The sequence below is a fragment of the Pezoporus occidentalis genome, unplaced genomic scaffold, assembly GCF_034315485.1.
Source record: "Pezoporus occidentalis ecotype Australia unplaced genomic scaffold, CSIRO_AGI_Poc_V1 ctg172, whole genome shotgun sequence".
Taxonomy (NCBI): domain Eukaryota; kingdom Metazoa; phylum Chordata; class Aves; order Psittaciformes; family Psittacidae; genus Pezoporus; species Pezoporus occidentalis.
The window spans coordinates 1,683,211-1,704,029 of record NW_026913554.1 but is presented as its reverse complement, the minus strand read 5'-3'; the positions used below and the strand labels follow the sequence as shown (position 1 = coordinate 1,704,029).

Sequence of the window (20,819 nt, the reverse complement as noted above, 5' to 3'; positions counted from 1 at the left end):
TTTTGCTTCTGTTTCTCTCTCTTCTGTTTTGTTGTTTGTTTTGGTTTGTTTGTGTCCCCCCCCCCCCCCCATTTCTTAGATCATGTTAATGTTCAGACAACTAGCACGTGAAACTTTCTGTCCTATCCTTTGACTCGCAGTTATCTTAGTGCACCAAGTATTTTTTCACCATGCACCAGCACCTCAGAAGGCAAGAGGAACTGAAGGACTATTCCACCATCAGAACACAGACGGGTTTGGTGCAGTAGAAAATTTTGCATTGCTGTACATCATGCTGTGCCCATGCCAACAATGATGCCAACCTTGTATATGGAAAGGTGATAAGACTGGCTAAAAAAAGACACTGAATTTGCGTCAATGCATTTCTTTACAGGCCTCTCAGTATCTGTAAACTTTCACTCAGTATTTGCAAGGTTTCTTCACAACTGTGAATAGTAATAACCTTTCTAAAGCTGAGATTCACTCTCTAAGCTTTTCAGGTTAAGAAAAGTCACATGAAACAATGGAAGTCACAGATCGGAAGCACTTTAGTCACGCAAACATAAGTCTTTGTGCTAATTAACCTATTTAACACAGTACTGATGCAGGACATTTTAAGAGAAACACAGTTACACAGATCTGACTGCTGTCAGTTGCATTTTCTGCTCATGTTGTCTCTAGTAATTTCCATTTTGCTTCACAGTTCTAAGGGAAAGCACTTCTTCAGTCTGTAGTTATTCTAAAGCAATCATTTGAATTACTTCTGTATTACTGCTTAAGTAAAAGAAAAGGTGAACAACTCATGTACATGCAAGTCTTACTGTTCATGAATGCATTGCTCTTGTGAATGCATAGGCAGAGCCAAAGCTTTTCACAAGAAAGAAGAATCATTGTGGATGTCCACAGCACAGAATGAAAGGGTGTGTGGCAGCTATAGGAGTGGGGTACCAGAATGCAGACCTTGCATGCCTAAGACCTACAGGAAACATTCAGCTTCAGCTGACGCTGTGTGTGGTGCATGAAGCAGTTGCTTCTTGGAAAGGGGCACTAACAACTGTTGGAACAGTCACAGGTTGGATTTTGTGGACCAAGCATTCTACATTGTGTCCACAAATCAGGCAAGGATTTCTATTCAGTCTTAGTCAAGCATGCATCTGCTGTCAGCATACAATAACATATGTTGCCTTATGAATCAGCATCAATGGAAGTGCTGAGACAAAGCACTCAACCCCTCCTGAAAATCGTAAAGCAAGAAAGGGAAGGCAAACAGTAACAGTAAAAGCCAGGATGGAGACAGCCCATTAATGAATAGCAATAGTGGTGGGTCAAGGTAGACTGAGATATTTTAATTAACCTGAAACCATTCAGTGTAAAATTCGCATCAGATCAAGAGAAAATGTGTACTATAACATATTAAGATCCAGTGAGCTACAGCTCCAAAGGAAGTGGCACAGTGTCTTTGCTCTGTGCAGGGAAACTGTCTGATTTTTGCTAATTGAGATATGAAAGTGCCAAATGTGGGGCTTCTATTCAATGTAGGTGCCTGTTTGATGGTAGTTCTGAGACGGCACTGCACTGTGTAAATCAGTGTGTTGATTTTCTCTGGCACTTCAGCTGAGGAACTGCCGTTCCTCAGTCTTGTTCTCCTTTCTGTCCATATTTATCCTGCAGAGGTTAAAAAGTAGTAATGGATAAACATGGATACTTCTTAGGTAGAGACCTCCTCTAGAGCTGAACTACATCTGGAACTACACTGAAGTGTAGATCAAAAGCTTGGCTGGGACATGGAGTAGGTGATCAATTAGAATTTTTTTCCCCTCCTCCATCCTAAAGCTCAGCAAAGCCTACAGAATATAACGTCTTTTTAGAACTGTTGTGAAACATCTGGAGTTCAATGAGAGGGGAAGAAAAAACCTGAGGTATTAGATGCAGAGTGACTTTCAGGGATCAGTGCATTAGACAATTGATAAGCAGAAGAGGGCTTCAATTAAATTTTCTGCTAATTTAAGAAAGTAACTGTACAGATAGTTATTTTGTTAATAATTAGCCTCTAAAAATAGCAAAGCTCTACTTTTTCATGTGAATTTCAGCTGTTTAATACTGAGAAAAGGCCTAAAAATAACCGGGTTTATAGCTGATTAGCACTTTCTGGTTCTTGTTCTGTATCACTAGAGGGTCAGACAGGATGATGATGGGGTGGAGAAGAGGCTGTCCAGTGGCACAACTACTTCCCGTATATGAAACACATCATGAACGTTGATAGTGGGGGCTATAGTAGTGTGTGTGTCTCTTTTCATGCACTTGCCAGGGTTTTGTAATGTAGCTTTGAAGTACCAAGCTATTTTATGTTTCCTTTCCACTTTGTGTCTATCTTGAAGAGTTTCTTATAAGGAGGTATAGAATTAATTATTTGTACATCACTGGAACCACGATTCTGTTTAGCAAGGCAGGCGCTTAGGCAACAGCAAAGGCAGTAGTATCATCCAGGAAGAAAATAAACAATGGAAAAGTTCGCACTTCTCTGGCATCGTAGCTTCGTAACTCTTTATGCAATGATCTGCAACAAACTTCTTCTTCACTGCCTTCAACTTTGGTATTTTCCGTACAGGCTTCTATAACTTCTGTTGCTATTTCTAAAACAAGCTGTGCCTTGTGATGTGAGGCGTTTTAAAGTAATCTGGCACATGAATATCTCTCTTCACTTGGAGTTGAATAAAACCATCAGTCATGTTTACATTTCTGCTCACTGCTTCCAGGTAACAGTAGCATGCCTTCCATAGCTTACAGTTGACCATAAAGTGAGAACAACTGCTAACAAACCCCTAACAAAGATGGGGTTTCATGCCTCAGAAAAACTTGTCCTTAAATATTTTTTTAACTTCATGTCGTGTCCCGTCCCGTTCCCCCCCCACCCCAAAATAAAAAAAGAGCTGAATTGCCTAATCATCCTTAAAATACAGCTCATTACCTGGCATTCTGACTAGAGAACCCTGAAGATACTTATGCACCATTTATGGCTTTGTAGTCATGGTGATAAATAGTATGTAATTCAGAATTTATGTGGAGTTTGATCAGCTTACCTGGGTGACCCACCACACATTATGGAGGCTTCTTTTATAGGGCCTTGCAAGCTGAATGTCAGGCTTTGCAGAGAAGTGAAAGGGCAGTCTTTTTATTCTCCCCTATGAGGTACACTGTAGAAAAGAGGTATGAAGGTGACGCTGATGAGTCCCTTCTGATGTACATAAAAGGGAACAGGCCAACAAGGGCAGAACAGTGAGAAACCTAGCTAGATCTTCCTGCCAGCTAGTTCAACACATTTGTGCAAAGGCAGTCCTAGAAAACTGCCTTGTTATTTACTGAGCCCCACATTACAGAAAGAAAAAGAACTGGTTTGTGACTTGCTTAATAACAATATAGGCTTTGAGCTACTCCAAGGAAAACACAGCATGAAACAATTTCTTCATCCTATTTGATTGCAAATATATTCCGTCTCAAAAAATGAGGCAAGACTGGTGCTATTTGACTGTGTTGCAGAATACAAGGGGGAGGGCAAGACTAACAACTGCAGTTTAAACCAGGGCTGTTAACAGCAATATGGCACCTTCACAACCTTCTCACTCTGGCATGCCAAACCTGAATGGGAGTTGGAAGTGAGAGTTTAGCCCCTGGACAGTACACTGTAGCTGGGTATTACTTGTTGGGGTAGAATTGCTTACCCGATCAGGCCAGATGGGATATTATGATTTCAGTATCAGTGCAAGCAGCAAGCATTTAGTGTTAACAATTATCAGTGCCAAATATAGAGGTGACTCTGCAATGAATGCACAGGAATGAAACTGATATGGTTTATTTTTAGATTCCTTGAGTTTGAGACCAGTATTTTAAAATCAGACGTAAGACCTGAAGCATTTTATTAATGCAGAGACAGTTCATCCCCATGTGCAACTCCCTGAGAGGCAACTTGGAAATAAAATGACACTAAACTTGGAAAAGCTCTTTATTTCCCAGAGGCTATAGCCTAATTCAGATGAAAAAATCTGTTATCATCTTTTCCTTTATTTGTCATGTTCAACAATAGACAGGCAATAGATGTACCTCAGAACTTCCCTCTGAACTACCACAAAAGCTAAACCTCTAATAGCCCTGTTAGAATAACAGATTGTTTTTCATTCTTGTAAGTATGCCTCTTGATTGCTTTTGATCTAGAGAGTTTTGGATGTAGTGCTGCAAAGAGATCTGTCAAAACTCCTGAAACCCAGAAATCTCAGAAGGAAAATCTGTTGCAGGAAAACATACAATATAGTTTATACCTGCCTGTTTTTTTCTGGAAAATTGAATGGAAGAGCACGAAAAGAATTCCATGGTGATCAGTCAACTTAAGTGCTTCCTGGCCTTTAATGGCTATTTTAGGTGTTATGTGCACTTCAAATTTTGATAGAGTACCGATTATGTAACATATGGCTGACGATAGCATTGTTAGCTTTCAGTTGACCTCAGTTTTTAGTTCTAAATTCCCATTATGATATCAGAAAGTCTGTCTATGACAAGTTGATCTGGCATTTCAATCACTCCGTGTAGAAACTTCAGAGCAGTGCTTCAGCAGTTTGAAGTGGCTGAAAAAAGAGTCACTTCAAAGCAAGCAGTTTCAAGAACCAGTTCTCTCTCACAGTTTTCTTACATGGTCTATGTCTCATGTTTGTTAAACATTCTGTTTTCGGTCTTAGATGGTACAGGTATCAAATATGAATCAAGAGAGTGCATTCTACCTGTATGGAAATTTAGGTGTTGGAGATGCAATACACAAGAAGAAATGGAGTGGATGAGGGAGTTTTGTTAACAAATGACTCCTGCATCTCCCAGGAAACTAAATTAATGAATCGCATACACCACACAGCTCCAGACAGTGCTTTCTGCACATGCTGAGAGACTTTCAGATAGTATCAAGCACTTTCAGATATTGTGAGCATTCTCAGATGTACCTCATCAATACATTACCTAACAAGTAAAGATCTGGTGTGAATCCTGTCCTTCTTGTTGGCAGCACTGTGTTCAAAATCCTTTGATTATGAGCTTTTCTTTGCGGGGAAGCTATTAATTTATTACAACTCACCTCTCACAAAGCTGTGGCAGTTCGGCATAAAAAGACACTAAAGAAAAAATCTAGCTCTTAACTGCCTTGTGTCAATATTTGGAGTCACCCACTTCAGCCAACAATAATTTGCCATTACTCCGCACTAATGTGGGTATCTCCAGAAGAACGTCAAGGAAAAAAACATTAAAGGAATTTACCAATTCAAAGCAAGTAAGTTAAAGAGCCAGGAAAAGAAGGCAGCTTATGATACCCCAGGTGTCTTTGGTCTTATTATCTCCTAGCTAGTTACAATAATATCACTGTGCTAGTCAGAGAGAGAAATTTTTTCTTTTAATGTTGCCTCTTAACAATATTCCATGTTCTCCTAGGTTTGCCCCATACCATCCCAGCCTCCTCAGCCTACTGTTGTTCCAAAGCCAGTTCAATCTGTCATACATGTCCCATTGCAACCAAGCTGCCCAGGCCGAGGCAAGATGGCAAAACTCATCAATCCAGAAGAGATGACATCCAGGGATTATTACTTTGATTCCTATGCTCATTTTGGAATTCATGAGGTAATCTTATATTTATTTCATCATCATCATCATCATCATCATCATGTTATTAATCATAATAATGTTTCTTTGATTTATAAGTTATTTACCCCATTTCCCTTGCTTATGATTATATTCCTGTGACTTTCCTCAGAAGATCATATAATCTGGTTCAGTGCCAAAGATATCACGCACTTCTCTAGAGACCTGTACTCAAAACCTATGTCCCACTTACTTCCTTATAAATGCGTTCTCAATACAGTTTATATTAGCTATCCGTACAGTGGTAATCTTCATCAGTAAATCAATTTAATGAGGGCTGTGAACTAACACAAACACACATAGAAACTACCTTATTGCTAAGTTAGGTCTTTTGTTCTCTTTCATATTGGAGCACAGATCCCAGCAGAACAGCTACTCAACTGATATGAAAAGCCAAATAATTTTGTGACTCTTGACATGTTACTTGAATGAATGGGCTGCATTAGTGGGAATATATAGCCCAATAGCCTCCAATAAATACTCTCCTGGAAAGAACACAAAATACATGAGGTATATATTTACCATCAGAATATTTACCTTCAGAAAGCTGACTGTAGACCAGTTCTAAAGAAGACACTAATATCTTATATTTACATTACCTAAGAGGATGGGATCTTAAATACTAGGGTGCAAAAAGGCCAACAATGTGAAATCAGTGGCACTTTTCACAAGCCACTTAAAAACCAGTACCTATTTCTGTTACTCTAGTAATTGATTGGAGGGCATATACGTAAACAGAAGATTTGTATCTACCACTTACATGTTGCCAGAGTAGCATTCAGAAATTCCATCCAAGAATGGAAGAAGATAGAGGACCAGCTGAGTGGGAAGGAGACCTAAGGGAAATAATGAAGACACATCAGAAACTCAAATCAGATTGAGGCCTTGATGGAAGAAGCTCTGTAGGTCTCAGGGAGTGCAAGAAGTACCTGAGACCTTTTGCTGAGGCTGTGAAGTGGGAGGTTGCCTCCTTGCCTGCAGAAGGTGTGCATTGACTGATAAAGAATCTGTGTTAACAGGTAACGGAGCTGCTAGAGGAGGTTAGCTGACTGGATCTTGTACTCTGACAAGTACAAGAACCTAAATACTCAACTATACTGAAAGGAGGAGCAGTCAGAGTCTGTACTTACCAGGTTTGAAAATGGAGACTCCTCTGACAGTGAAGGCTGGAAACTTGTAACTTCTGGCAATACCTGGAAGGCTCCTGATGTACCTGCACATCTCTACCTACAAAATAGGTTCAATGCCTTCATTGTAAATGAGGGATGGGAAGTTCTGTCCAATGAAGCATCAGAAATGGTTGGCCCTGAGCCACGCAGAAGCACTGGGAGAAAGCAACAAGTAGTGGAAGTCTTTCTCTTGCAAGGGACAGGGGCCCCTATCTGCTCACCTGACCTGCTGTCTCAGCATTTGGATCTGGGACACTGTGGAGAGGCTGCTAACGTATGTCCACCCATTAGATCAGCCTTATACTGCTACTGCTGCTATTCTACATGAACACCAATGAGACTTGGAGCATATAAAGTGTGACTACACAACTCTTGGGATGATGATCAACAGCAAGGTGTGCCAGGTGCTTTTTTGCCTCAGTTGTACCAGTGAAAACAAGGACTTGAGGAGAAGTGCTCCTGCAGGTCCACAAATGATTGTGCAGCTGGTGTCAATGACAAGTTTCCAGCTTTTATGTCTATGGGACCTTCTTTGAGGGTGGAGGTCTGCTAGGAAGATACGTAATCCACCTGACAAAACAGAAAGGCCAAAACTGTCTTTGCCAACAGTCTGGCTAAGCTGCTGAGGAGATCTTAGCTGAGAATGATAGAGGGTGATCACCCACAGTCACACGGGGAAGTTGCAGACTGAGTTTGTAAGCAAAAAATGCGTGGTGATGGAGAAGACCTCATAGTCAGTCAATAAAGCAGAGCAGAAGGGGACCACTCCAAGTGTAAGCACAGAAAAAAGGAAGGACCAAGAGGCAGCATTGTGGGAGAAGGTCTCATAGCTTTTCTGGAAAATCAACATGACAGAAAGCTTCTCTGAAGTGCCTGTACACTAATGCATGCAGCCTAAGAACTGAACAGGAGGAATTAAAAATCAGTGTGCAGTTGCATGGCTACAATCTCACTGGGATCATGTTGATCCCTGTGAGATTGCTCACATGACTGGAATGCCAGAATGGCTGGATTCAGGATCTTTAGGAGGGACAGACTGGGAAGGTGAGATGGCAGACAGAACAACGGAATGCATGGAACAGATGATGAGCTTATGGGTTAGGTTTAAATGGCAGACTGAGATGGTTGACAAGGTTGTGGTTGTCTGCTACAGACCATCAGGAAAAAGAAGTAGATGAGGCCTTCTTCAGACAAGTGAAAGAAATCTCATGTCTGCATGGGACTTGAGTCTGATTTTTGGTCCATGGGAGACTTTAATCACGCCGGCATCCGCTGAAAGGCAACTGAACAGGACATAAGCAAACCAGGACATTTTTAGAGTACATGGTGATAAATTCCTGGCACAAATGACCTGAATCAGTTGGAGAGAGGTGTGTGCTCTGCTGGTACTGATACTTACTAAACAGAATGAACCATCTGGGGATGTGATGGTCTTGGCTGCAGTTACCATGAGATGAAGTTCAGGATCCTGAGACTATGGATGCTCTCTCAGGGTCTATGCTGTTTGTCTTGTTGACAAATCGGGGTTTTAGGAGAGCAGCCTTCATCCTTTTCAGGGGTCTGCTTGGAAAAATCTCACGGGAGATATATTTATATACATTGATATACATTGATAAGATCCCCATCATCCCTCTCTTCGCCAGGCTGAACAATCCTGCCTCTCTCAATCTCTTCTCAAATGTCAGATGCTCCAATCCCTTAATCATCATCATGAGCTGTGACTGGATCTGTGACAACATCTCTTGTTCTGTGTAGCCCAGAGCTGAACACAGAACCCCAGATATGGTCTCACGAGTGTTGAACCACCTCCCTTGACCTGCTGGTGGTGCTTTTTTTTTTTCATGAAGTGCATGTATTCCTGCTATCAATAAAGCAAAAATCAACACCTGACAAAGCCAACTTAAAATAGTGAGAAAGTAATCTAGGCTATACATTAATATCGTCTGGAAATTGGTCTTATAAATGAGTGAACAAAAGAGCAGTAAGGGAGTATCATATAGCACAGTATCTCCAAGCTCTGCTATGGACTTCCTGCATCGCTTTGGGTAAGGCTATCAAGACTGCTGTTTTATAATGCTTTATGGAACAGTTTTGTTTGTATTCAACCTTCTCTGAGGCTCTAGGTTGTGCATGATTTAAGAGAAAGGGAAAAACTTGGATTTCTCTATGGCTTCCATCTATGACAAAAGCAGTGTTGTGGTTAGGTTGCATTCTGGTTGTCAATTGTAACAGTGAAGTAGTATTTAGAGAAATAAAACTGTACGAAGGATATCACGCTTCTTCTTAACAATTCAGTTCTAAGCAGCTGGTATTTTACAGTTGCTTTGATGTGTGCACACCACTCTTCAGGTTGTGTGTTAATAATGCTTGAATTATAAGAAGAGAATGCATTCAGCAGCAGTGATGGATGCATGTAAGCTCTTCAAATAGTAACACAATGGGTTTTTTTCATCACAGGAAATGTTAAAGGATGAAGTGCGCACATTAACCTATAGAAACTCAATGTATCACAATAAACATGTTTTTAAAGATAAGATTGTCCTTGATGTCGGAAGTGGCACAGGAATCCTCTCCATGTTTGCTGCAAAGGCAGGAGCCAAGAAGGTATATGGGGTAAGAAGACTTTCTGTCATATTTTGAGTTTGCACATTTTGCCTGAGAATGTCTTGGTGATTTACCTTTTCCTGTTTGTCTTGGTCTGAAATTCTTCTCCCCAAGCTCTTGTATGGCCTGATTTACAGTGACTTTAGTGGAGTTGTCTTGCTTTCTATGACTTGCAGTGGTGTGCCTTTTCCAAATTTAGAAACAATGTCTTTTCTGTGTGTGAATCTTCGGTGATCTGCTACATAGCCATGTTTCTTCTTGGCTGCAAAAAACAATGTTAAAGGGACTCACTCAGTGGAGTCAAAGGAAATATCTTGCTTTTTTTAATTCTTAAGTTCTGCAGCTTTGTAGCCTTGGAACCTAATTTCTTTAATACACTTTTCCTTGTGCATTACAACTCAGCAAATTATGCAAGAAAGCATTTGCATGTTTTCTGTGCCAACAGTAATGCTTTTCAGAGGCAGAAAGGAATGACTACCTTGATACATTGAACTTTAGAAGCACAAACACGCAGTTCTCTGCAGGGAAGTCATTAAAGAGAGCACATGCTTGCTTTTAAGTATATTGAGAGCTATTTGTACTGACTCTAAAATTACAAAGACAATTTCTTTTTGCTTTGGACTTCTGTTTGTGTCCTGCAGACACAACACAATGTAGAAAAGGGCAAGTGGATTCTTTGTGTACTTCTTCAAAAAAATTGTTTGCTAAAACTCAGTTTGCTACCAGTGTGCATTTGAAGGCACTGACATAGCTAAGTATCTATGCTAGTATCATAGCTAAGTATCTATGCATATGCATACTTATTCCTGGTAGTGATACATGAACTAGCAGGACTCCTGTTGAATTCTCAGGCTTGTATTTTCAAAATCCAGTGTTAATTCTGAGTGCCTCATCTGAGTATCATCTGAGTATTAGACTAGAGCATGGAAGTATAGGTAGCTGAAATCAGAAGGTGCTGGCAAAGTTTTGGGAGTTTAGACATGAAACTTAATACAGAGTTGGCAGCTAGAATGTATTTCTTGTTAACCAAATACACAATTTATTATCTCAGTGCCTTAGGAAGAATAAACCTGTAGCCTTCTCTGATGCAGGAATGGAGGTCTCATGCAAGGATGTTGCAGTGCTGTAAAAATATAAGCATATACAAAATTATGATGCTGTCTCTCAGATCCCTGGCCATATGGTCTTCTTCCCTCCCTTGTGCTGGCACGGGTGCTTATTTGATTCTACAGTGAGCCAGCTCACTGGCAGCAAATTCACCCGATAAAAAAAAATAAATACTTTTCCACAGGTCTGTGGTGGTTGTTGTTTTTTTTTTCCTGCTTTGGACTACTTTACAGTTCAGGCCGTATCTCAGGCATTTATAAAGCTCAGTAGCACACTAGTGTCAACTCATCCACGGACTGTTCAGCACTGAAGGTGGGGGGGACATGGTATGCAGGAAACAGCTCTCAAAGGATCTCACCTAGGTGTGAAACTCCTCTGCTACAGCCTAACAGTTTTAACCTTCTTGCCACATGAGCTACCTCAGCATGAGTCCCAGCAAGATACAGAGTTGTGTTTGCATTGGAAAAGCAGATATTTCAGAGATCTGGGAGTGGCAATCTTACTGTTAAACTCAGACTTTATGGTCCTATTCACAAAAATTGCCAGTGGAAACTGCGAGTGTTCCTTTTGAAAAGCAAGCATTTGCCATAGAGCCGAGCTGTTCCAGTTACTTCTCTACAGTTAGATGTGATTTTTCAAATAGCATGATGTGGGAACTGCTGACAAATGCAAAGTGTTGGTTTTTTGACTGCAGCACCACTGAAATCACCCCTCTTTCTCACTCCTGAGATTTGAGAATTTGAACCTTTTCTCAGGTTCAAATTCATCCAATACCCTGTCTGGTTCTTCTCATCCCTTTTTACTCACTGTTGGAACTTATTCTTGTTACTACCTCAGCCAACTGCTAGAATAATCTGGGTCTTCAAGAGGTGTAAATCTTAGAATCACTGACTCATAGAAAGGTTTAGTGTAGAAGACGCCTGGAAGTATCTAATCCAGTCTCCTACTCAGAGCAGATTTTAATTTGAAACTGTACCAGGTTGCTCAAAGCCTTGTCCTGTCCAATTTGAAAGATCTCCAAGGATATGGAGACTCTAAATCCTCTCTTGGAACCTATTCTAGTGCTACAGTCAGCAGGTATTTCCCTTGATACAGCTCATGAGCACTGACTTACCCTGTCATTGTGCACTTCAGAGAAGAGTTTGACTTTTTTTTCTCTGCAAGCCCTTTTTTAGATAGTTAACTACTGGATTGGGAGAATCTCTTTTACAGGCTGAACAGAACCAGCCCCCTCAGTTTTTCTTCTTTCTTCACATGCTCTGACCCTTGACCATTGTGGGAGGATGACAGTAGACTGTGCAATGGTGTTCATCTATTTGGGGAGCTGTTGTAAGACATGTAGAGATAAGATTGACATGTGGCTATTGGTACTTGGGAGGGGTGACTGAGGGATAGAAAAATGCATTCAATTATCCCTTGAAAACTTGGCTCATCTGCTTCATTTAGTCATACAAAATTCGGGGCAGACACTGAAGTAGAACTATCTGAATTCTATAGTATTTTCAGATGAACAAGACAGTGTAGGTAAGAAGGTAAACAGACACATACAATTAAGGGACATGTTAGATGTTATCTGATTTGTATAAAAGGTGGTGATGAGAACACAGCCCAGGGGAGAAGAACTGTGGGAATGTGGTGGCTCTTTGGGAAAAGACTCCAGTAGAAGAGGAGGCATTGGCAGCATTAGATTGTAGAGATGAACATACACACACAGAACTAAATAGAGCTGAAAAAACGCACAGGTCCCTCAAGGGTCCATACTGGCACCACGATTATTTAATATCTTCATTAATGACATAGATAGTGGGATTGAGTTCACCCTCAGCAAGTTTGCACATGAGACAAAGCTGAGTGGTGCAGTTGATATACTTGGAGGAAGTGATGCTGTCCAGACAGACCTTGAGAGGCTTGAGATGCTCACCAGTGTGAACCTCATGAAGTTCAAGAAGGCCAAGTGCAAGGTCCTTCACTTAATCAGGGAAATCCCCAATGTCAGTACAGACTGGGTGATGAATTGATTGAGAGCAGTACTGCAGAGAAGGACTTGGGGATACTGGTGGATGGAAAATTGCGTATGAGTCAGCAGTGCATGCTTACAGGTTAGAAAGCAGATTGTATCCTGACCTGTATAAAAAGAAGCATGGCCAGCAGTTGAGAAAGGTGATACTCTCCCTCTACTCTGCTCTGGTGAGACCTTGCCTGAAGTACTGTATCCAGCTCTGGGGTCACAAGTACAGGAAAGACATAGGCCTGTTATAGAGGGTCTAGAGAAGGGCCACAAAAAATATCATGGAGCTGAAACACCTCTCCTGTGAAGAAAGACTGAGAGTTGGGCTTGTTCAGCCTGGAGAAGGGAAGTCTTTGGGGAGACAATAAATGTGGCCTTTCAGTGTATAAAGGGGGCTTATAAGAATGACGGAGAAAGACTTTTTACAAGAGCCTATAGTAATAGGACAAGGGGCAATGGTTTTAAACTGTCAGAGGGTAGATTTAAATTGGATATAAGGAAGAATTTTTTTACTGTGAGGATGATGAGACCCTGGAACAGGTTGCCCAGAGTTGTAGGTGCCCCATCCCTGGAACTGTTCAGGCCAGGCTGCATGGGGCCTTAAGCAACCTAGTGAAAGATGCTCCTGCCCATGGCACTAGATGATCTTTAAGGTCTCTTCCAACCCAAATAATTCTATGACTGTAAACTGAGGTACTGACATATTTCGTTGGAACACAGTTTTTGTAAAATCCAAGTGCTTTGTAATATTGGACAGATTTGAGCAGATCACTGACTTGAAAGAGAATTGAGGGAAAGCCTGACAACACTCTTTTTATTTTTTCTTATTTCTTCACCTAGAGAATTCAGTATTTTCTTTTTTTCTGAAATGAGTTGCTTTTTAAAATAAATTTGTACCACAATACAGAATCCAAGTCAAAGTAGAGACAAAAAGCTTTAGACATCCTAAAGCAATTTTATTTCTGAAATACATATTCCTTCCTGTAACATTTGAGTAGTTTTTTTTTTTATTATTTTTTATTGTTTTGCTTCTTTGAGAATAAAGCTGATTTGGGGAACTCATAGTCATTTGTGAAGTATAATTTTTTATTTCTTTGCATCTTTTTCTTTAGAAAGGTTGGAAAGCCACCTCCAAAAACCTACATACCCATGCTTTATTAAAAAAAAATAGACCAAGACAAACAGCAAGAATGGGCTATGAAAATGACAGGCAGATGTGAATACAGACAGGAAAAATGAGTGTGTTGTAATGGCTGTAAGTATAGATGAGGCATATAGTCTATAGAGTTTACAGTAAGGAAAGAAGAAGCTGAAGGGAGAAAAAGGACAAAGTTCTCTCCATTTGTCCCTTGGACTCTTTGGACTATCACTCTGGTGTTCCTTTCTACATGCCAGTTTTGATTTATATTCAGGCAATTGAGTCAGACATCTTATGAAGTGGTTTGCATCCACAGGCAAGCTAAGTAGAATTAATGCTCATGTTCCCATGGGGACAGGGATCGCTATTATGACTGCTATTATGTCTAGCTGTTTCATGGGCTATATAAAAAGAATACGTCCTGCCATCTGTGATTGCCGTCACAGGGATCAAGCACAGTTTGGCTTTTAGAGATTAAATGGAGATCACTAAACATATAAAACATTTCACTAGAGATAATATAATTCTATTTGACATTGACATAAGGGGATTAGAGAGACAAGGATTATACCACGTATTATTGGAAGTTTAATGTCAAATTTGAAAGAGGGAAATTAGAAAATCATTTAGTGACTACTGATTTGGCCCTCTTGATTTTACAAGGGCACAGACCCCAGAAATCTTGAAAAGATATCAAAGGTCATTGCAAACATGAGCTCTTATGATAGGAGTCAGATTTTAACAAATTTAAGGGCAAATTTAAAGCTAGAACATACTTTGTAATTTGTTTCCTAGTTAAAGAACAAAACTGGTCATGGGGAAAACATGCACATCTGGATGTTTTTGTAAATACAACAATTTCAGTCATTTCTTATGTGTAACATGTCTGTTCTTTGGTTGTTGTTTTTTATAGCTTGTATTGCCAAAGTTGATAAATTTTTCACAGAGAGAATTGCTTCTTGACACAGACTAGTACTGGCATAGTTTGAATTTAAACATTATTCACAATGTTTGAATGAATTTTCTTTTAAAATACGTGAGGAAATGTAGCACCATGCTAATTCATTCCCTTCAGGAGTTGTGTGTTGGGTTTTTTTTTATTATTTATATTCTGAAATAGCAGGAATAAATTAATATTATTAATAAATTATGTAATTTTGTTTTAGGAGCTCTTTTTTCCTCATTTCAATAGTTTTAAAAACTATCTTTTCTATATGAGCCACTTTAACTCAAACACAGACTGCAGTTTGAATATTAAGATATTACTGATTATGGTTGTGCCCACACAGGTTTCACTCTTTATCAGTGGTGACACATACTTCGTAGAGTCTTTGCTGCCTTCAGTAGATTCTGGTTTTATTCATATAGATGAGATTTCTAGCACATATTTACATTTCCTCTTGCTTTTCTTTTTTTCCTCATTTTCCTAGATCGAATGCTCAAGTATATCTGACTATTCAGAAAAAATTATCAAGTCGAACCACTTGGACCACAGTAAGGCATATATAAAAATATTTTCTTCAGGAGAAAGAGAAGATAACTCTTTCACTTTTTCTGTTTAATTTATGTTGTGTTGTTTATATGTAAATGGTAATTTTGCATAATTTACTTAGGTAAATGAAAAACTAAACACCTCATTCTAGGCACTACAGCAGGTCTTCATAGGAGAAGTTACTTCTACGTTTACTTCTAGGCTTACAGGCTACAGAAGCAAGTAGGACTTGTCAATGGGCAGTTCGGTTCAGCAAAGTAGGCAGAAGGCCCCATACTAGAGCTAAACTTTTCAAAATAATTCTGCCATTTAAATTCCACCTTATTTCTTAAATAGAATCAAAACACATTCAAATTGAAATAAGGTTCAAAGCAAAATGTATTTCATACCTGTACACGTTTTTCACTAAGAATTTCTTCTGACTTCCAACTTTAAAAAAATACTTTTTGAAAAATCACATTGAAATAAACACACTCATATAAATGAAAATGTTCAATTCTGAGAATAATGATATCAGAGAAAACTTCTATTTTTTTCCTTGAAAACTGTTGGCATTTCCAGGGATGTGGAAACCCTTCAATTAAAAAAAAATTAGAAAAACTCCAAAATAATCTCCAACAAGCTCCATTTCATACCTTCAATCCTCTTCCAAATCCCTGTACACAAGATACGTTTGTAACAATCTAAAAAATCAGGGTTTTTTTTTAACTGAAGCTGTCAGACAGTTCTTGTTTAAAAGTGTTTCTGTGAAGGACTTGCCTTTGCTGCAGAGCAGTGCTGGTCATAGCTGACTAGAGTGTATAATTTGCCCCCATGTTTACCTGTGTCTGTGCTGGTGCTATGCTAGCACATGCACAGGGATAAATTTTTGTTATGATTTAGATCTGTTCTAATTTTTATTGCTGTCATTTGCAGCTTCTGACTAACACAGAGATGTTTGGGAGGAGAACTGATTGTAGAGAATGTGCTTTAAAGTGTGTAGTGTGAAAGAAACAGCAGTGACGTGGGATGTAAGAGGCCAGACGGTGTATGCAACTTCAGGTTCAGGAAAAGAAGGAAGCAAGGGACCAGAGAATACTCTCCTCCACAGGAGGGATAGGGCACTAAAACAATGAGGTGTCGACCTCAACTTGGTTATCCTGTACCTTTGGTGCAGAGCCCTGAGTGGCCTTTCATGAAATAGCTATACAAACAGCACACCACAAATCAATTAATTTTTGTATTTCCAGCAACAGGAATTGTGTGTGAAGGGATCATTGTCAGAATAAATAAGAAGGATCCATTATGCTCCAGAGGTTCACCTCTGCTTCTTCCTCCTGTTTCTCCAAGGAGCAAGTCCTTGGAAAAACTGTAGAGAAAGAAGCAGAGACCTCTTCCTTTTGGCAAAAAGAGAACTTGCCTGGACAGGTTCAGCAGTCTATCCAGTTGCAGTTTGGTCTCCAATATAGACAAATGACACAACTGAATGAACATTTACACTTATCTACATTCACTTTTATTTTAATGCAACCAGGTACTGAGACAAACGATCTTGTTGCTTATGGAAAATTTTTCTTTTCTTCCCCCCTAATTGTTTAGAGAAATGCAGAGTCAGCAAAAGGGGCTATACCAAAAGAAAAGCCACTATTTTCAGAACAGACACAATACAGCTGGGACAGCACAATCTGTTCCCACATGATGCCTGATGAAGATATTTCATCAAAATGAAGGGAGGTGCAAGAAACCTGTGCTGCTGCTGCTGCTTACACTGTGACTGTTCTAGGTATAAACAGAGGGCTTCAAAGTCTGCAGGTGTGTCACTCTGGCAGCTGTCAACAGTGCTAAAATTCAGTAAAAAAAAAATTAGTGGTAGTGAAAGTTCTTGGGAGAAAAAAAGATCTCATGCATGGAGCTTATAGATGTGAAGAATCTTTAGTATAACCGCAGATGAACTATTGAGCTACTAAATGTGAAAGGAAGGACTTTAAAGAATGGGAAAGATAAGAGAAATCTGCTCTTTTCCAATCAGATTGCTCTTAAAAGTTAATACTTTGTGTTACCAGTTTGAATCAGTGTGTTCCAAACTTCTTAGGAGGCTGATTTGGATTAAAATTTGCTATGCAAATAAAGTGGCCACATCTGGTTAGGATGATACTAGTACTGCATGAATTTTAGAAGGTTGAAACCTCTTTTTTGCTGGGTTGAGTTCTAAAAATCACTCAACCCACACTAACACTTTTAAATAGCTAACCTAGTTCTAGCTAAATGAAAGTACCTTCATCTTCCTCAAACCGAATGTTGAGAATTTTCATCAGTAAAAATTGTCATAATTAAAAATTGACATTGAGTAATATAATAATCTTAATATTATTAATTATTAATGAAATATAAAATATTCCCTACTCATTTTATTCCTGAATTACAAGTGCATCCATTACCTTGTTAAGGAAGAATACAGAACCATGAGACTTTACAAGCTGCAAACTGTTTGTTCAAATTATTTATAATACTTTTATAAGTAGGAAGCATTTGTTTAAAATGCAAGAATGATTAGTGAATTGTGTAGTGATCCTAAAACAAAAGTATTTGTTACCACTAAACTAAATATGGACCAGCATTTAATTTCTTTCTTTAAGCAAAATACCTGTTTTAGTATCAACCAGTTGTATTACTGCTTGTTGATTTGCTTTTGCAGTGCATACCCAGTCTCCTACAAGTGGTATTTAGTATTGCCAGTAATTTAAAGCACTGTGTTATAGTGTCCCTGAGGATCTGGTATTTTACTGCATCAAAATTCTAGCAACCTTTTTAATTTCCTTGAAACTAATTTGGTGACAAAATACCTGACAGCAATATTTTCCAGCAGTCACTTTAGATAGCTGTGGAAAGCTGTGCAAGTCCAAACCAGGTAGAAGATTCAGAGTGAGAATACCAGTATGTTATAGAAAATTCTATCATGAAGCAGAAGGGAATGAAAAATAACTTTTCATGACAGAAATGTGTTTGTACACACTTTCTTGTTTGTGTATTATCACCCTAAATCTACCTTCCTCAGTTAGGTCAGCTCCCCAGAATTTATGGAAGCAATAGGCCTTAGTTTCTTTATTGTAAAGCTAGCATAATATGTTTGGAGAGCAGCTGAAAATTAGATCCTACTTTCATAAATCTCTAATACCACAGTGAAGAGATCATGTATGTGTAACCCTACAGGGATGTTTAAAGTATTCTAGGTGGATTATGTGCATTACTTTGTCAATAATATAGACATCTTCCAAATTCTGAGGGATATGTAAAGTGAGATCAGGCAGGTATCCAGGTAAGACCTTTTCTTCTGTTGCTTTTATATATGACTGTTATTTTGTTTGAGCTTTGGTTTTGTGTTGTTTTTTTTTGTTTGTTAGTTGTTTTTTTTTTGTTTTGTTTTTATTGGGTTTTGTTTGGGTTTTTTGTTTTTATTGGTGTTTTTTTGTTTTTTTTTTTTTTCTTTTATACTGATATTAAAACACAAGTAGTTTCAAAACAGTGTAAGATCCATTGAGTCACATCGAGTTACCCCTTATCTACAGGCATTGAAGAACAGAATCATATTAAAAAGGTCAGCCTGACATTCACCAGTGAGGAACTTAGTTGGGTTTTTTATTATGTGAAACATATTTGTTTGGATTCTTTTTTCAGTAATCACAATATTTAAAGGTAAAGTGGAAGAAGTTGAATTACCTGTGGACAAAGTAGACATCATCATCAGCGAGTGGATGGGTTACTGTCTGTTCTATGAGTCAATGTTAAACACAGTCATCTTCGCACGAGACAAGTGGCTGGTAGGTGGTTTGCATGTCATACTCCCTGCTGGAGCAGTCATAATCTATTTTCTGACTACAAGGCTTCCCTCTCCCACTGTCACCACAACAAGACACAGTTACATCTCCAAGTGCCATTTCTTAGGCTTTAATGAGAAGATTAACAAGGGAATCTCTGTGAAAGAGCTTTGCTTTTGATTAACTGCTGGTGAAACTTGTATAGGAACTATCTAATGACATTGCTACAGGCTGCAAGAGTTGCTGAGGTTAAAGCTGATGTGACAATCTGCAGGAAAACAATAAAGGCATGCAAGGGGTGCTTGTCTGGTTTTTGTATGTGCAGTTCAAAATGTAATGTCTTTGTCAGGTGAATAGATTACGAGATCCATTTCCCCACAATTCATCAACAGAAACCTGGAGGGCTAATGTTTCCAGACCGAGCTGCTTTGTACGTGATAGCAATTGAAGACAGACAGTACAAGGACTTCAAAATTCACTGTGAGTAAATGCCTAAAAGTAACACTCTTCTGTACTTATTTCCCTAAAATATTTGATTTACTCTGGCCTTCTGTAATCTCTTTGCTGGTAAAGTTTCGAAAAAGCCAAGAAATCATCCTGACCAGGCCAGAATTCCAATAGAAACATGAACACTGAGAAAACTCTAGTTAGATGAGAAATTGAGGAAACTTGTAGTAATGTAAAGTGCACAAAGGAAAGGGTCGTGAATAAACTGATATAGACCTTGCACAGAGTTATATTGATACTTCTACCTCTATTTTACTATGTGTGTTTTAGTATATTTAGTTTTGTTGTTTTATTCAACACATCATCCCACATAACTGCCATTAAATTTGGTAATCTTCTTTAGCTATCCAGGTGCTAGTGTTTGTTTTTAAAGAACAAGAAAAATTAGTAACATGCAAATGAATTGTTAATGTTAAGAAATAAGCCTGAAAAAAATATCTAACTAATAAGCTTGTCAAGAAGAAGAAAAAAAATTATTTTTTTTTTTAGGTTTTTAAAACACTTGATGTGATAATTTTAAAATTAAAAATTTCCATTTTACTTCGATGTGAAACAAACAAAAAAAGTTCTAAAGTGCTAAACTTTTTATATACTTCATAGATGTTTAAAATCGACTTTACATTTAATTTTTTTTTTTTCTTTGAATTTTCATTCAATAACTGGTGCTGTTAGTGACCTCTACAGGTCACATAGTCCAGCCTCTTCCTCAAAGCAGGCCAGATTTCACAGTTAAAGGAGGGCACTCAGTGCCAGGCATGCAGTCAAGAGATGGGGATTCCTTTGTTCACAGTCTGAAGTATCCTCAGGAGTAAACATGCTTCGGAATATCCAGTCAGAATTTTCCTTGCTGAAACTTGCCTTCTTTGTCTCTTGTTACCTGAAGAGAATCTGACGTTATCTGTGTTGCTGTAGCAGCAGATAGCAGTTAAATCCCACCATTAACCTTTGCTGTCCAAGGTTAAGCAAGCCCAGTTTTCTTGGACACTTCTCATATCTTAGCATGTGATTCACTTTCATCACCTCAAGGTCATACTCATGATTCACATTCAACTGGTTGTCCCCCAAGTCACCTAAATTTGAATTTATTTGATCAAAATAGTTTTGATGAAATAAGTTCTACATTATTTCATCCTCTTTTTTATTTTGTTCTTTTTTTTTGCTTCTCTTTATTTTTTAAAGCTGGCCAATTTCACCTAATGGCATTTTCAATTAGGGGAAGAAAAAAAATCACAAAATTCCTAAGCACTTTTATAAATTAAGTATACATGCAAAAACTTGGGTGTAAGTAATGGGTTCAGTCAACCTGTAAATGAAAATGCCTAACTCCTTATTCCTTCCCTTTCAGCTCCTC

General features: G+C 38.7%; 1 protein-coding gene across 4 annotated transcripts in view; it reads left to right on the top strand.

The window, feature by feature from the left end:
• The window catches only part of PRMT8 (protein arginine methyltransferase 8), a 60,703-nt gene that overhangs the window by 22,150 nt on the left and 17,734 nt on the right, over positions 1-20,819 (top strand). For 3 of the 4 annotated variants that reach the window (XM_062614136.1, XM_062614140.1, XM_062614138.1), the window contains 5 exons: positions 5,443-5,628; positions 9,276-9,431; positions 15,106-15,169; positions 18,822-18,964; positions 19,354-19,441. In XM_062614136.1, coding sequence (XP_062470120.1) covers positions 5,443-5,628; positions 9,276-9,431; positions 15,106-15,169; positions 18,822-18,964; positions 19,354-19,441 — 637 coding nt within the window. The remainder of the gene's footprint in view (positions 1-5,442; positions 5,629-9,275; positions 9,432-15,105; positions 15,170-18,821; positions 18,965-19,353; positions 19,442-20,819) is intronic. The other variant, XM_062614137.1, reaches the window with a different exon arrangement.